Genomic DNA, 16,067 nt, shown 5'->3' on the forward strand with positions numbered 1-16,067 from the left:
AACCGCTAACATCTTTCCTGTTCTCCACCATACGCAAGCTCTTCTGTTAGAGCCAAAAATTAACTCATTCTCAAAGACAAAACGTTTTACAGGCACTCACTGACACCCAAACACATCCATGTACCCATTGAGTCTTTCCTAAATGTGTACATATGCCCATTTAGTTAGCATCCAAGAGCTCAAGCACTCTCTAATTCCCACATACGCCCATGTACCCAGTCATTACACGTCCATGTGCCCAAGCAATCTCCAATTCCCGAATACATTCAAGTACCCATTCTGTCTCTGACTTTCAAATATTTCCATGTGCCCATTTAGTCTCATTCTTAAATACATTCACGTGCTCATGTAGTCGTTAATTCCAAAATGTATCCATGTTCCCCGTTTAGTATTTTGATATGAACACAAGCCTACACTCAGATGTGTATTTTCACGCTTGCATTCATCTTAGAAGTCATTTAGCATGCAGTGAGAGGTCATCTGTGACGTAACTACCTGGTTTTAAAAACCCCAAAAGCAAATGGCACGTCGCATCAATTCCACTTGATTGCAATGAGGGCTTTATGGCAACAACAAAAACAAAAAAAAATCCGACCATAAAAAAATCTTTGTAAAAAATAACAAATGCATTGATTTTTTTTTTATGTATGCACTTTAAAACATCTTGTACTTTACTGAAACCACACTCTTATCAAATGCATTTTGTTTGCACCTTTGAAGGCTCTCGGTTTGCAGTCTGATGAGCAGTCAGTAGGTTGGCGCCGTCGGCGGAAGAGCCACGCGCTGACGTTTCAGCAGCAAGCAGCAGCGGCCACGCGCGCCGAGAGGCAAAGCATCGCGCCTCTGCTCACATCCATCCGAGCGGCTCTCGCGCGCGCACACACACACAGAGCCAAGCAGGAGCGCACAACTTCACCCGGAGTCGCATCTAAACCTGAAGTTGGAGCGATGCAACGCAGTCGCCATTTCAAATCCAACCAAATCTCACCCACTTCTTTTTAACAAGACCTTTTCTTTCTTTCTATCCATTTTTTTTCGGAGCATAGTGCGTTTTCTTTTTTTTTCCCTCGGTTGATGCGAGATCTTCTCCATCATATGGACACGATGTGGACCTTACACGACTCGGTTGGATTGGTTTTCTTTTCCTGTTTGTCGATCCAGATCGGATTTTCACTCCAAGGTGAGCGATTATATAAAAGAATAATACAAAAAAGAGACAGACTGTATTATCTTTGTGATCACACTTTCATGAATATGATTTTTTTTCTGGTTTGATCAGTTTATCTGCATGCTGAATGATTTTGGGGTATGTAGTATTAATATTGGTAGCAACTGTTGATCAGTGAATGATGTGCGATTTTCGGGGTGAAGCTCGTTGGAGATCGTGCATGGTGCACGCTCAGACCGGAGCTCGTGATGCGCTTTCTTGCCACTGAGCGCGAGGGAATAAACTTTGAAGGGGCGTCACGCACGAGCTGCATCTCAAGTTGTCGGATGTGCAGCAGCAAAAAAAAAAAAAAAAAACGCTGGATTTTGGGTCTCGGCTTCTCACACACAAGTCAGCCGTGCACGCACAATTCAGTTCAGTATGTGAACTGTTTCGATCTCAAACACCTTCTTTTTTTGTACTGGAATAATAATATAAATAATATGCAATATGTTCCCCTTAAATTAGCTCCTATTCGACCTAGAATCAGCATTGCTCATGAAGGTTGCCAAGCAGTGTTTATTGTGTGATGAATACATGCAATTCGGCCGCATTCGAATAATAATTAAAAAATAATAATAAATAAAAAAGCGCAACAGACTGCGCTTTTTGTCTTATTGCGCATTTTGCGTAAAGCTCATGTATGGGCGCATTTGCTTCGCAGGCAGGTTCACCGATCTGCCATCAAACATCACTGCCAGGGAGGGCCAGAACATTGAGATGGCGTGCGCTTTCCAGAGCGGCACCTCCTCCGTTTACTTGGAGATCCAGTGGTGGTTCATCCGCGCTCCCGAGGAGCCGAGAACGAGCGAAGAGGAGGATGATGATGATGATGATGAGGAGGATACCCAGGTAATCATGCGTTGTGGTGCTACAATATGTGAATATGATGGACTAATTTATATATATATATATATATATATATATATATATATATATATATATATATATCCCCTGTCACTTTTGGGCATCTTCAGAAAGCTCATCTGTGAAATGGATGTGTACCATTTGTTTTTCTTTCTTTCCTAACCAAATGGCTGTAGAAATGATTAACAACATACTGATAAGGTAAAATAAAATAAATAGGTAAACATAATCAGATAGATAGATAGCCATCTATGACCACTATGTAAATAATATATTCATACATTAGTCTAAAACAAACTAACAGTTTAAAAGGTGGTGGCTTCAGAAGGGCTGCATTTGTCTTCTAACCAACCATTCATGACATCTTCTGCTCTGAGAACACATTTGGATGTGAACACAAATGCATCCATGTCTCTACTGCAGAACCAGTTCCGATGTCTTTATTTTTCGCCTGGTTGACAGAATTCTGAAACCTGCTGCATTCTGAAGTGTTGTATTTTTTATTTCTTTTAATATATAGGTATATAGATAGTTTGACCATATATGTGTGTATGTGTATATGTATCCAATAATGAAATATTGCACCTATGTAATTGGCTTTTTATATAAAATTCCCTAATACAAATACTCTAAAATACTTAGAATCAGCTGTCAGTGTGATTCAGTGTCAGAGAGATTCCACCAGCATGGTTCCCACTAAATTTAAGTCTCACTATTCCTGAGATCCCCATAGGTTTGTGTGACACACTCGCCGTGAGGCAACTACACTCATTTTGAAGGACAAGAAGTAGGACTGAGGAATATCTGGAGATGGCGTCTTAGGCTTCCAGCAGGCTTATTAGTAATGGCATTGCTTGAATGACAACAAGTCTTGTGTGTGACAGTCTGCATCTGTGATGTTTCTAAAAAGGAGCTGAACATTTGTGACAGCATTACAAAAGCCCAGTGACACCCATTTGTAGTGTCTGACATGTTCTGTGTTTATTTATAAAGCAAACTGTAATTTCTGTTACACCTTATCATATGTAATACTGACTGGTGGATTACATTTTAGAGAAGCATAGATATACTTAACCTTGTCACAATGCTTCATAATCACTTTGTGCAAATGCCATGGCTTGTTGCGACATTCCATTAAGTCATCAGAGCTGGTTTTTTTTTTTATTAAAATGGAATTGCAGTCAATGGCACTGCAGTAATACGGCCGCTTACTCATGTTAAGCCTTCACTCAGTCACTGTGTATTTGGGGGCTTTTTTCAGTTTGTCAACACTGACACTAGGAACAAGTTTTGCTTCCTTTCAAATGTGCCTTTTCCTTCACCTGGTCTGCACAATAAGGAGAAGGTGGCTCTTTTTTTCTGTTCCCCAGAAAAACCTGCTTGGATTTAATACCACTATTACTGCACTATTGTTGTAACTCATCATGCACACATTGCTGAGGCTTTGATCCACGATTTCTATCAATTTCAGATCTGGAATGACAATAGCTGCTGTGCCGTATGTGGCGTTGTTCATAGAAACTCATTCTTTTCAGAGCAGCATGCTTCAGATGACAGGCAGCTGGGTCTCTGGTGAGCTGGGGCTTTGACAAAAACAAGGATTGAAGAGGTATTCTATAAAAAGATGCTATTGACAAGTCAGAGTAATAAGATGGGTGACTACTGCAAATGGGCTCTGAGATGTTATACTAAAAGCGCTCACCTATGAAGGGTATGCATTAAGAACACAAATATGAATTCGTGTACTGGACATGTGGACTGCAGCAGCAATGTTGTTCTGACCATAAAATAGAGCTGATGTTATGCAGGGGTTTGAAAATGTACATCTAGTAAGCCGTTTGAGATACTACTCTAATAGTATTTGTTATTAATGGTAACAAATCAGCAAATATCCATAATACTTGTAATGTGTACTTCAGAATTCACAATTGCTTGATATGGGCTTCTGTTTCTAGTGATTTCATAATCCTACTAAGTGTATCTGATTTTGTCAAGTAGGATTATTGATGGCTGTAGATAATATAGCATTGAGTGTCATTGCAGGGGCACAACTCTTACACACACACACACACACACACACACACACACACACACACACACACACACATATATATATATATATATATATATATATATATATATATATATATATATATATATGCAGATGAACCCACATTTTAATTGCTTTCTTTTATATTTAAGTCAAGTGTTCTAAGTCTGTAATCATGCCATGTCTCTTCCAAACAGAATGCATGGTAAATACTTGCCATTAGCCAGTTCTTTCATTCAGAACAAGAAACACAAAACATATGTTTCAGCCATTTGCCCCTATGTATAATTTGTACTTCAGCTGCACAATATGCTTAGTCTATTTACTTCTAGTATCTCCGCCCAAGTCAGTTTTTCAAAAATGAATTTATCGACAAAGTAATCCACTTCTTTCTTGTTTATGGCACCTGCAATTGTATTCTGTGTGCTCCATTTCAATTACTGCTGATGATATGTTTTGAATGTTAGAGCTTAAAGAAATCTCAGTAGACACAAACTCTAGAGAGTTTTCCATGATAATAGTCTGCATGGATCTTAAAACTTGTTTAGAAAGAAATCAGTACAAGTGTCACTTTATGTGATTGTGTGTATTTTTCATTAGCTTTATTGGTATTCTTATACTTAACATCGGTATTTGTTTAGAAAAAATAAAATAAATAATCTGTATTTTTATTTTCCATGGAAAAGAGAAAGAAACTTTTGTATGGCCCAAGCTTGAGTTGAACAAAATATATCTAATTTCTATAATTTCTATAATTTTCTTCCTTTTCCTTACTATTCCTATGAGATGTCATTAGTGTGTACTTCCTGTACACCTTTCTTGAATCACAAAAGCATTTTCATGGCTCTTCATGTCAATGATTTAAAAAAAAGCCTCTTTAAACTGATATTTGTATCTATTTATTCAAATCTTGAGAACACAAGTAAAATGTGCCAGCTAATAAAGTCGGATGGTCAAAAGGAAGGAACAAGTCCTCGTTTGAAGAAATTGTGTTCTCTATTACAGAAAATAAATCCATATATCCTAATTCTGTTCATAGCTGCTACTATCACAGCAGGAACACTTTGAGTGTTCTATGCTTACACAGAATGAAAAATCAACCTCAAAGACAAAATCATCCCCTGACTGAGTGCTGCATGAGTATGTTTAAAAGAAACTTCTTTCCCTACTATTTTCTTATGATCTTTTGCAAAGAGCTTCCCTAAAGCTTAAGCTTTAGGGAATCCATATTCAAAAGAAGCTTGTAATTTTTTCTTTTTTGGATAAAGGGAATGCCATGTGTAATAAGTGCTTATTAATTTATAAGACATCAACTTGAAAAAACTATGCTATGTTTTGTAGTTTCTATTCTTTAGAGAATCTCCTTAATTATATGTAATTAAAATTACATATTACATATACTAAATCTCTATAGTCATATCATGCATTTATATACACTATATGGACAAAAGTATATAGATACCTGACCTACCCATACAGTATAGAATGTCTTTGGATGTGGGAGCTTAACATTTTTCCTTCACTTGAACTAGGAAACCCAAAGCTGTTCCAGCATGATAATGCCCTTGTGACCCAAGCAAACTCAAATGCTCTTGTGCACAAAGCAAAATTATATAGTATACATGGTTAGAGTGAAAAATCATAAGTGGCCTGCTATAGAGCTCTGACCACAATCATTTTGAATACCTAAGGAATGTTGACGGCACTCCAGGCCTCGTCATCCTACGTTAGTCCCTGACAACACCCTTGTTGCTGAAAGAGCACAAATCTCTACAATCATGCTCCAAAATCTAGTGCAGCATCTTCCCAGAAGAATGAAGGTTTAAATATGAAATAGGATGTTAAAAAACAGATACGACCCTTATGATCAGGTGTCCACAAACCTTTGTCTATATAGTGTACATTAAAGCAAAGATTAGGCAATGAAACAGAAGTGAGCTCAGTGAACCTGCTAAGTCGCCAGAAGATTATCCAAGTAATCTAGCTCATCTGCAATACTGGCATGATCAGATCTTGACAGCAGACTCATTTGATTACTTTGACCCTCACCAATCCTCCCTCAACCGTTTATTTAGGCATTAAAATGCTTCTGACTGGAAGAGCAAACATGTGCCTTGCAGTCAAAGCCATGAGCCTGGCAGCTGGGATTCACGTGGCATCTGTGGTACCAGATCACCACAATTTTATCCGGATTCCTGAAAAGTAACAAGGGCAGGGGTCAAATGACACACCATCATGTTGTCGAACTGTAGCATGTGGCTGTGTGGTGGTTATACAGGATTTCACGTTCAAACACTTGACAAAGCCATGTGAGCAAGCATTTAAAATGATGACAACAATGGCAGGTTTCATATGCATCAAAGTTCAAATATTTCAATGAGAGTGGAGGGAAGGCTGCATCACTGAAACGTTATCATTGAGACAAACTTTGGTTAAACAGAATAAAATTGTTACCATTTCACCCACATCAACATTTATGCATTGATAATATACAAATAATACTCTGTGTGATACATCAAACTATGAATTTCAAAGGATTTCTGTTTGGTTACCATCTGACATTAGTATAAAAAAATGCTGTTATCTTTTGCAAATACTCAAAAGGTAACACAGTGTGACTCTCAAATAACCATGCGTGTGTGAAAACCTAAATGAATATAATGCCTTGCTTATTACATTCTGGCTGACAATGCATTATCATACAAACAATTGCAACTTAAATTTCTATTATATTCTTTTTGCCAATTATATCAGTATAATGTTAACGTAACAATGTAAAAATCCACGCAGGTCTAAAATAAAGGCAATTATCAACTCTGGAAATGTACGTTATATAAGTCTAGTATTTAGACTGTCAAAAATGTGAAAGGGATCCATGAAATAGGAAAGAAACTAAAATAATTTCAACCCTGCGGCTACTGAGTATACAGTTACATAAACAATGCGGCATAGAAACATTTCTGTAAATAAATAAGCATAACTAGTCATATGCTTTATTCAAAACTGAAATACTTACAAATGGTGCACAGGTCAAACCATTTGAGAATAATGATTAAACTAAAAGGGTGTCGTGATTTCAAAACTATACGATATAAAAATGCACAGCGGATTTGCAGAGACATTCTGCTTAACAGAGTACATGTTCAGTATTTTTATGGAAACATGATCTGATTTAGGGTATAGATTCTTTACAGTAAAATTCAAATTGCATTGGTCACTCACACACACACAGACACATACACAGTACACACAATATAATTATGTGCAAAATCAGATAAGTGTATTAACATATACAAGAATTGGCTCTAAATATGGCTAATACAAGTATGTTCATCGGAATGTAGGGTGTGTAGATGTTGTGCAAACAAGTCTGTGGTCTAGTATTAGGTGTTGTTCTGGTTAAGGGCCTGAATGGCCTGCGGAAAGATGCTCCTCCTTATTCTCTCTGTGTTAGCCTTTGGGAAGCGGAAGCACTTCCATGACTGCAACAGATAGAGGGGTCTTTTATTCGGATAGCTGAGGTCCTTCACTGTTACCCTGGCCTTTGTCCAGCACTGCTTGCTATAGATAGACTGCAGGTCAGAGAGCTCAGTGTGAATAGTATGCTCAAATGATCACACCATCCTCTGTAGAGCCCAACTATTTTGCTTGGTGCTGTTCCCAATCCAGGATGTGATGCTTCCCGTTCCTGTGCTCTCAGTAAAGCAGATGTAAAAATTTGAAATCTTAGAAATACAGTTTAAAGTTGCTAAAACATCTAAATTGTTAAAGATGCTGGTAGGCCTTCAACATAGTTACAGTTAATGTGTAGAGACCATGTCCTGTGTAATGTGAACAGCAGGGTACAAGAAACTGTTCATTTTCTCCCCTGGAGCTTTGCAGATCTTAAGCAGGTGGTAGCTCCTCTCCTGCATTGTGCTGAAGTACACTATCAACTTTTCATCTTGCTGATGTTCAGGAGGTGGTTGTTTTACTAGCACCAGTTCTCCAGGTTTTTAATCTCCTCTAGGTAGGCCCTCTCGTCGTTATCAGAGATCAAGCCCCCTACAACAGCCACAAGTAAATACAAAATCCATTTCTCAATCTTTCTTATTCAGCGTGGTCTCTGCTCAATTTTCTAGCAAGTCCTTTAACCCTGATGGTTGATGACAATGAGGATGGGAGCTCAATGAAAATGCTTGGCTCTGATAACTGCTCTCATCGACCAGCTCCTCATTAAGACGACACATTGACAATCAGTGTTGTCACTGTCCTGACCATCCTGTTACCTACAGATGGGTTTTGGATCTCCAAAAAAGTCAGGCTGATTTACGTATAGAACAGTTTTTCATTCTAAAGCAAGTCATTTAAAGCATTATATTAGACAACCACAAAACCAATCTGGGTTTATAATAATATCATGGAACTGTTTAATTTGCATTATCAAATGGACTTGTGCAAATAGCACACAATTACAGTGAAACAGACAAGCAAATTAAAAACAGCACAGTTACTAAAATAAACTAATTATAAAATTTTGAAAACTACAATTTACTGACATAGAATCTATTTGCTATTCCATTGTAATTCAGGTTTACATACTTCCTAAAATAGGATTCATTTATAAACATATTTAAGTTTTAATTTTGGGTTCATTCTTTAAATATGAGTATTCATATTCTGCCTATTTATTAGTCATTGAACTTTCAGTCAAATCTTTTATAACAATGGTCTGAAATTTCCACTACTATAATATAAAAAAAAACATCAAATTAATTCTACAAATGTACCCCCATCCTTCATAAACCCATGGAGCTCCCAGACCCCACTTTAAAGTATATACATAGTAATGTACACTACATTGCCACATCTTGTGCTGATATTTATACATGTAATGACTAGCTAATACATGACTGGAAATGGGAACTATGAATATTGGGTCTCTCTGTTCCCATTACTTATAAACACTTCCCAGTGGACATTTGTAATGAAATGGATGTCATGGTCTTTGCAAATGGCAGTTAATAGAATTTGAACTAAGAACAGATACAAGAGGGAGCTGTATTTGCACACGCAGACATAGTTTACAATACTGCTGTGCACTACAAAAGAAAGTGTAGAAGCAGCAAAAAGAAAAAAGAAGTCATTGATCAGGGTCTCTTTATTTGTTTGTTTTCTTGGTTAGCGTGCATAATTTCATTAGAACCTCTTTGAAAAGTTTGTTGTACCCTGTCTATGTGATATATAGCTGGACTAATTTAAGAACAAACAGTAATTTTGACCTTTAAGTCCTGGGTAGAAAAATATTTTAGAGTTTAAAAGGCAATACATGATTTATGCAAAGCAATGCATCCTCTGTTTGCTTTTTTATGTATATGTGCATCAATTAGATTATAATTGGACGAGGTTCACGATGTTCTAAGTAATCTATCACAGAGCATGATTAAACATTAGTACAGTACTTTTTCTGCACTTAGATGACAGATATAGATTAACTTAGTGATTAAAATATATAAACATTTCAAATCAAATTTTTTTTCTTGTTCTTTGTTGGTTCAACATTTAGCATGGCTGATTAGGTTTGATTGCTTCTAAATGTCATGACATTTGACCTTAATAATCTGCAAGTGCAGCAGCATGACAGAGCAAACGTTTATCCTCCATGTGGAATACATACTGGAGCAGACTGAGCTTTAACAAAGGACTGGTATTAAATTATTATACTTAGCAAAAAAAAAAAAGAATATTAGACATTAGGAAACTCTAAGTGCCATGATCAGAGATGAGTTCAGATAGTGGGAAATACAGTAAAATTAACCAGGGCATAGCATTTAAAGTCAGTATTAAATATTAATCCCATGTGTTCTTTAAATCCATGAAAATTTTATTTGTATTTTTCAATACACTTTTTTTCGACGACACAGGGTCTCGATCTCATTGGCCAATTATTTCATGCAGGAAGTTATAAATTGGAGTAAACTGTAAGCATATATGATTCCTTAAAGACGAACACAATGGATTAAAAAACAACAACATTGGGATTATTATATTTATTTGACAATTAAAGGCAAGTATGACATACCCCATGCACAGGAAGGTCTTGATATTGTATATTGTGCTTTACTAAGTTGTATGCACCTTTGTCTCTACATTTTGGCTCATAATACACAAGCTTAAGTGCACAGTAATAGGATGTAGGATGCAGGATGAAGCATTAGAATGGCAATATACTAGACTCTGTAATTCACTCTTTCAACGCTTGTAATCTTTTCATTCACATAGCATTGTCTTTTTTGGCAGTGTTTTAAATATTATATATATATATATATATAACGAGCAAATTTCGAAGGCATGAGCTGTTGAACCCAAGCTCTCGTTGTTCAGTGCAGCAAAAACGTAACTTTTTTTAGTTTTATATTTTTATTTCGCTAGAAATCTTGAAAACTGTCTCCCAAGAAAATCAGTGATGGTGCTTTGTAAACGAAAGTAAATAGAATTACCATGAAAACCAAGAATTAAATTAAATTATGTTTACATTACGGTAATTTGCGGTGTATTTGTTTGTTAAAATAGGCTACAAATACTTTTTAAGTGCAGAAATAAGTGATCGAATGAGATCTCGGAACGGATTAAATCGCTTTTACATTCAATCTTATGGGGAAAATCAGTTCGATTGTACGAGCAAATGGACCTACGAGCAATTTTCAAGAACGAATTATGCTCGTCCAACAGGGTTTTACTGTATATATATATATATATAAACAAACAAAATCTCTGTAACTCATCTCTGAATGCATGTAACAGAAATGTAACAGAAATATTTTCAGAAATATTAGTTTGATATTATTTTGTTTTATTGTTTTACTGATAATACAATTACAATGTTTGTACATCTACAAGGCTAAAATGTATGAGGGTTTAGGTTTGAGAAAACCTTCAATGAGCTAAGAGGTTTCATTATCTTTGGAGATTATCTTACTCTGTGATTTGCCGAACTGCTAGGATTTTTTTTGGAAGCCAATTCGGTGAAGGTGCTCGTACATCATGGGTAAAAAGTAAATCTTTCCTAAAAGCAGACAAAAACTAATTGGTGTGACTGTAGTCTTAAATTAGTGCATCTGCAGTGCATGTGTGGTGTACGTGCTGTCTTAAATTCTAATTAATCCATGAAAATAAATTTCACACCATAAACATGGACAAAGGATACTGCAACAAGCTAGATATATATATATATATATATATATATATATATATATATATATATATATATATATATAGAGGGAGAGAAAGTGAGAGAGAGGTTGTGTGTTGACGAGAGACAGAGATAGGACAGAGAAAGAAAGAAAAATGAGTGGACAGAAGGATGGAGTGGAGGAGGGTGGGGATACGGCAAACATGCACTATGCAGTGAAGATGCCAGCAGCGTAGTCCAATTCAATTTAGTAGATCAAAACAAACGTTGTTCTCTTTGAAGACACTGAGCACGAGGGCATCCAATTAGTGAATGACTTTCATTTGATCTGTCTCAGCAACTTGGAAGAACATGGTTAAAACTGTTTTTGCCACATGCACAAATGTGCATGCCTGCATTACGCTTTACACAACTTGCTTACACTAGCCTACGCCAACCTAATTTGTTCAACAATGAGTTATATTGCATTGTTAAGAAGAAATATGACAGAGTATGTTCATGTGCTACTCTGTACCCTGTTGTGTTGATTGCATTGTGCCAGCAAGTCTGTATTCAGTCGTCTAGTTCCGTCTCCCACTGTTCATGTGTCGCTTGTGAAAAGGAAACAGAAGTTTCTGCTGTTTTGTTTTCCAATTTGGAAATTGGCACGACTAAAATTCAGAGCTGGATTTTACTTACGGACTTATATTGATTAAAATCTCAAAAGAATCAGTATTCGATAGCATCGGATTAGAGGAAGTCTGTGTGGTAAATGTCATAAGTGAAGAAGTGAAGGAGCTAACAAAGCAAACAAAAAAACCCTCTCATAGCAGTTCATCAATGATGCACAAACATTAAAAAATAAAGAACCCACAAGCTCTTGCTTGGTGAGTGAAATATACTAAACAATTGATGTTGCATTGTGTTGTGTTACAGTTCATGTATGGGGCATGTTTTCATTTTTTTTCAATGTCTTAGTAAAATTTGTTCAGTAGTTGCAAAGTTCTGTGAGGAAAGTTTAGTTTATCTTGCTTACTTTTGGCTTGGTAAAATTAATATTGATGCAGTTTAGATCTAGAGGTAGGGGGAAAGCTCATTTTAAATTCACTAATTTAATGTTACTTGTGTTTTTCTTGTGTCTTGTTTAAATGAACTTTCCCATTAGATTTGTATTATTTTATTACATTTAGTTTTAATTGCTTATTCTTCTTGTAACACGGATTAATCAGTAATTAATAAAAAATTCTAAATGTTTATGTGTTCCACACAGCTTTTATTTGACATTATATTTTTGGAAAAAAAAGGCTTTTTTTTCTGTTATATGAGTTCACACTTCATTACGTGCCGTCTCACGTGTCCTATATTCTGAGAAAATAGAGTATATATGTCTCATTGGTCTCCTATACTAAATTATAACACAGTCCCTATCTAAATACCTCTCAGTCCTTTGCTATAATGGCATGAATTAAGAGCCAATTGTGACTCTTTGGAAGAGAAGCCTGTGGACGTCTGCCTGCAGCCGTAAAGGAGATGAGTGCCCACACATAAAAGTGGCAGATTAGATTAAACACAGACGGCTCAGTGTGATGTGTGGGATGACTTTGACCCCCTTCTGGGTTCAGCCTCTTGCCCTCTGCTCTGCCAATGGGCCTCTTGCCTCTCATTTCTGCCACCAAATAAAATGCATTCACTCAGGAGGGCTTGGGCTCATGCAGCCTGCTCAAATGGAACTGCCACACTGTTTTGATTAAGGATGTCGATTTGAAGCTGTAATTGCCACTGCGCCTCATTGTGTGAAAGTCGTTTGCAGAGGGTAGGAAAAGCATATTGTATTGCGTGGCAACCGATGAGCACTGATTAAATGGTTTTGTGTGTATTTGTGGGTTTTTCACAGCTGTGCCTTATAAGTACTGTGTAAATAATAGTCTTATAAGCTACGAAAAATCATCAGTACAATGAATGTTTTATCACATGGACAAAAAAACCTGTTGTATTATATTGCTGTGCAATCATGCAATCAGGACATTTAGTATTAGTAAATGGCATCATTGTTCACAATGTGGAGAACACAGTCTGGAATATAGATTGTAGACATAAACATGGATTTTGTGGTCTTTAGAGATTATTACAATGAAAGAAAAGCTGATCCAACATTAGGATCATGTATACTAAATTTAAAAGAATTAATGGCAGACATTTTTGTTATTTTGAAAGGATATTCTCATTCTGTAAAGTGTAAAGATTTTGCACACATTTATTGGTGAAAAGTATCAAAATATAATCCTAAAATTCAAACTTTATATAAGACTTTGAGACCTATTGTGATTAACGTTAACATGTTAATCTAAACAAGTCTGTCAAAGAGAGCCTTATAACTCCATCTCAAGTCGGAAGGAATAAAACACTATAAGAACTTCTTTGTATCTGAACATAATAAATTGCATCTGATTAAGTCTGACACACAGCTTGTGCCAAATTGTTTTATTCTTCTTATACCACAGGTCCTGGTCAATTATTACATTTTTGTAGAGCAAGCACATTAATATAAATCTGTGATTTGAATTTGAGTGCTTCTGTCAGAGCTGTGTTGTTTTCGAAAGTCCATCAACACCTTATCAGTTGGAATCAGAAATTCAACAGTGATTTGGTACAAGCAAACATTTGTCCACATTAATTCTGTCAAGCTTCTGTGTCTTTGTGTGTGTATGTGTGTTTGCACAGTGGATTAGGTGGTTACACGTGAATAAGAATAATGTTGAAATTATTAACTTTATTTTTTTTTTTTAGCTCAGCTCACTCAATTTCTGCTGCTTGTTGTTAGCTCGCCCTGTTTGATTAATTCAGTTTTACTGCACCAAAAATCATCTAGTGTTTACAAAATACTTGATGTCAGAGCAGCTGCACATCTTTTTAATGACTGTTGATTTTACAGGCATCATATAGGAAATGAAATGATTAAGTATAACTCTTTATTAAACACAATTATAAGCATCATAGTACAGAATAGTGTAGAATATTACTTTGTGTTCTTTTATATTTATATTAAAATATTTTTTTTAACAACATTAACATGTTTTCCTGCAGTAGAGATTCCAAACTTCTTTGCCACATCACTACACAGATGTGCCTAATTTAACACAACTACATCACTTTCTTGGCTAATTATCAGGGCTTTCAACAGTCATGCCACACACTTCACACATTTCACATCAGAGAAATAAGAGTACTGTTACACCTAGAGCTTTTTGCTTACTCACCAAAATAATGGGCCAATACTTAATAGCAAAATATGAAGCTTTCAATGGTCATAAAAACAAACCATTGGTAAGGACATTAATAAAAAAGAAAAATCAAACACACTACTGAGACTCTCCTGTGCTATTATTTGCCTATTTACTTTTGCTGTAGTGAAATGGTTGGGCAAAAGCCAGACGCGGGAGAAATCACTTACAGTCTTTTTGTATGCAAAGAACAACACTAACTCTACTTTTTATAAAAAAGCTGCCCACAAGAATTATACATGTAAAGAAATCAAATAGAAATGCTATTCACTTCTAAATTACTTTATTTATTTGCTTACATTTTGTCATTTCCTGACTGGCAGTTTGATTTTGAGACTATTAAAAACTTCATATTTTACCATTTTCAGCTTGGCCCATTTTTTGTCTAAGAGTTTATGTAATTTTTTATTAGGCAAGAAATATCTAATGAAATATTGAGTAGGAAAAAACTGTACTCGTCATTTTTATTAAAGCTCTGATTTCTCTGTGTACTCACAAGTGCATTATTTCTATCATCCTGTATGTTTACTTTAAATTAAACTCTCAGTAGTATGCAATTTCTTGAATAGTACATAATTTTTTATTGCATCATATGAATTATGATCTTCCTTATGTGCACAAATCCAATGCCAGTAATCATATTAGTGTCTGAAGACATTTTTTTGAACGTTTGTAGAGATTGGACTGCAGAAATTCTGATTTATGATGGATTATTTTGTGTTTTGTGGACCAGACACTAAGGTCAGGGGACAGCAAAAACACAAGACACATATAGAGCCCAGACTAAAAAAATTGTGCTTCAGGGAAGGATGTGGAGCGAAACCACTCCAAATCCAAGTGAAATAATTCATTCCAGGCTGTCACTCATGGGCAGATAGAATGTCTAGTTCAAGACTAAAGCCATCAATCATATCAGGTGCTTCCCTTCATAGCAAGTCACATCTGCAGATCCTAAATGACCTCATACAGGGCAATGTTAATTGCAACTGCTGATGCATCTGCTGAGTAGCCAAAATAAAATGTGTCAGTATAGTGTCGGGCCACCACGAGCTGCTAGACAAGCTACGGTGTATCTCATCATCGATTCTACAAGTCTCTGAAACTGTATATACAGTATGAACACCATTCTTCCAAAATATTGTGGCTCCTTTACATTATGGGCCTTGGTGCACATTCTAATATTAAGTCACAGAGTACCTTATTTTTCGGACTATAAGCCGCTACTTTTTTCCCCACGTTTTGAACCTTGCGGCTTAAACAACGAAGCGGCTAATTTATGAATTTTTCTTGGGTTTTTCCCAGTTTCACAAACTTCAAGCCAAAAAACTGAACCCCATAACATTAGACCAATGAAATTTCCGAACGGAAACGAAAAAACGCACCTCACCTGTGTTCTGAGCTGCACGGCTTCGGGAGAAAAAACTTCCATCTGTGATTTTTAAACGCACGACAATGCCAAAAGATAAACTCCAGAGAGAAATAGTTGTGAAATGAAGGAGGAAGACAGTGAAC

General features: G+C 36.1%; 1 protein-coding gene across 1 annotated transcript in view; it reads left to right on the forward strand.

Annotated features, from left to right (window-relative positions):
* The first annotated feature begins 672 nt into the window (after positions 1 to 672).
* Positions 673 to 16,067, forward strand: part of vstm2a (V-set and transmembrane domain containing 2A) — a 29,983-nt gene continuing 14,588 nt past the window's right edge. Inside the window, exons 1-2 of the mRNA XM_046846299.1 lie at positions 673 to 1,180; positions 1,872 to 2,059. Of these exons, the coding sequence (XP_046702255.1) occupies positions 1,075 to 1,180; positions 1,872 to 2,059 (294 nt within the window). The 5' untranslated portion in view covers positions 673 to 1,074. The remainder of the gene's footprint in view (positions 1,181 to 1,871; positions 2,060 to 16,067) is intronic.

This window comes from Silurus meridionalis, chromosome 4 (assembly GCF_014805685.1).
Source record: "Silurus meridionalis isolate SWU-2019-XX chromosome 4, ASM1480568v1, whole genome shotgun sequence".
In the NCBI taxonomy this organism is placed as follows: domain Eukaryota; kingdom Metazoa; phylum Chordata; class Actinopteri; order Siluriformes; family Siluridae; genus Silurus; species Silurus meridionalis.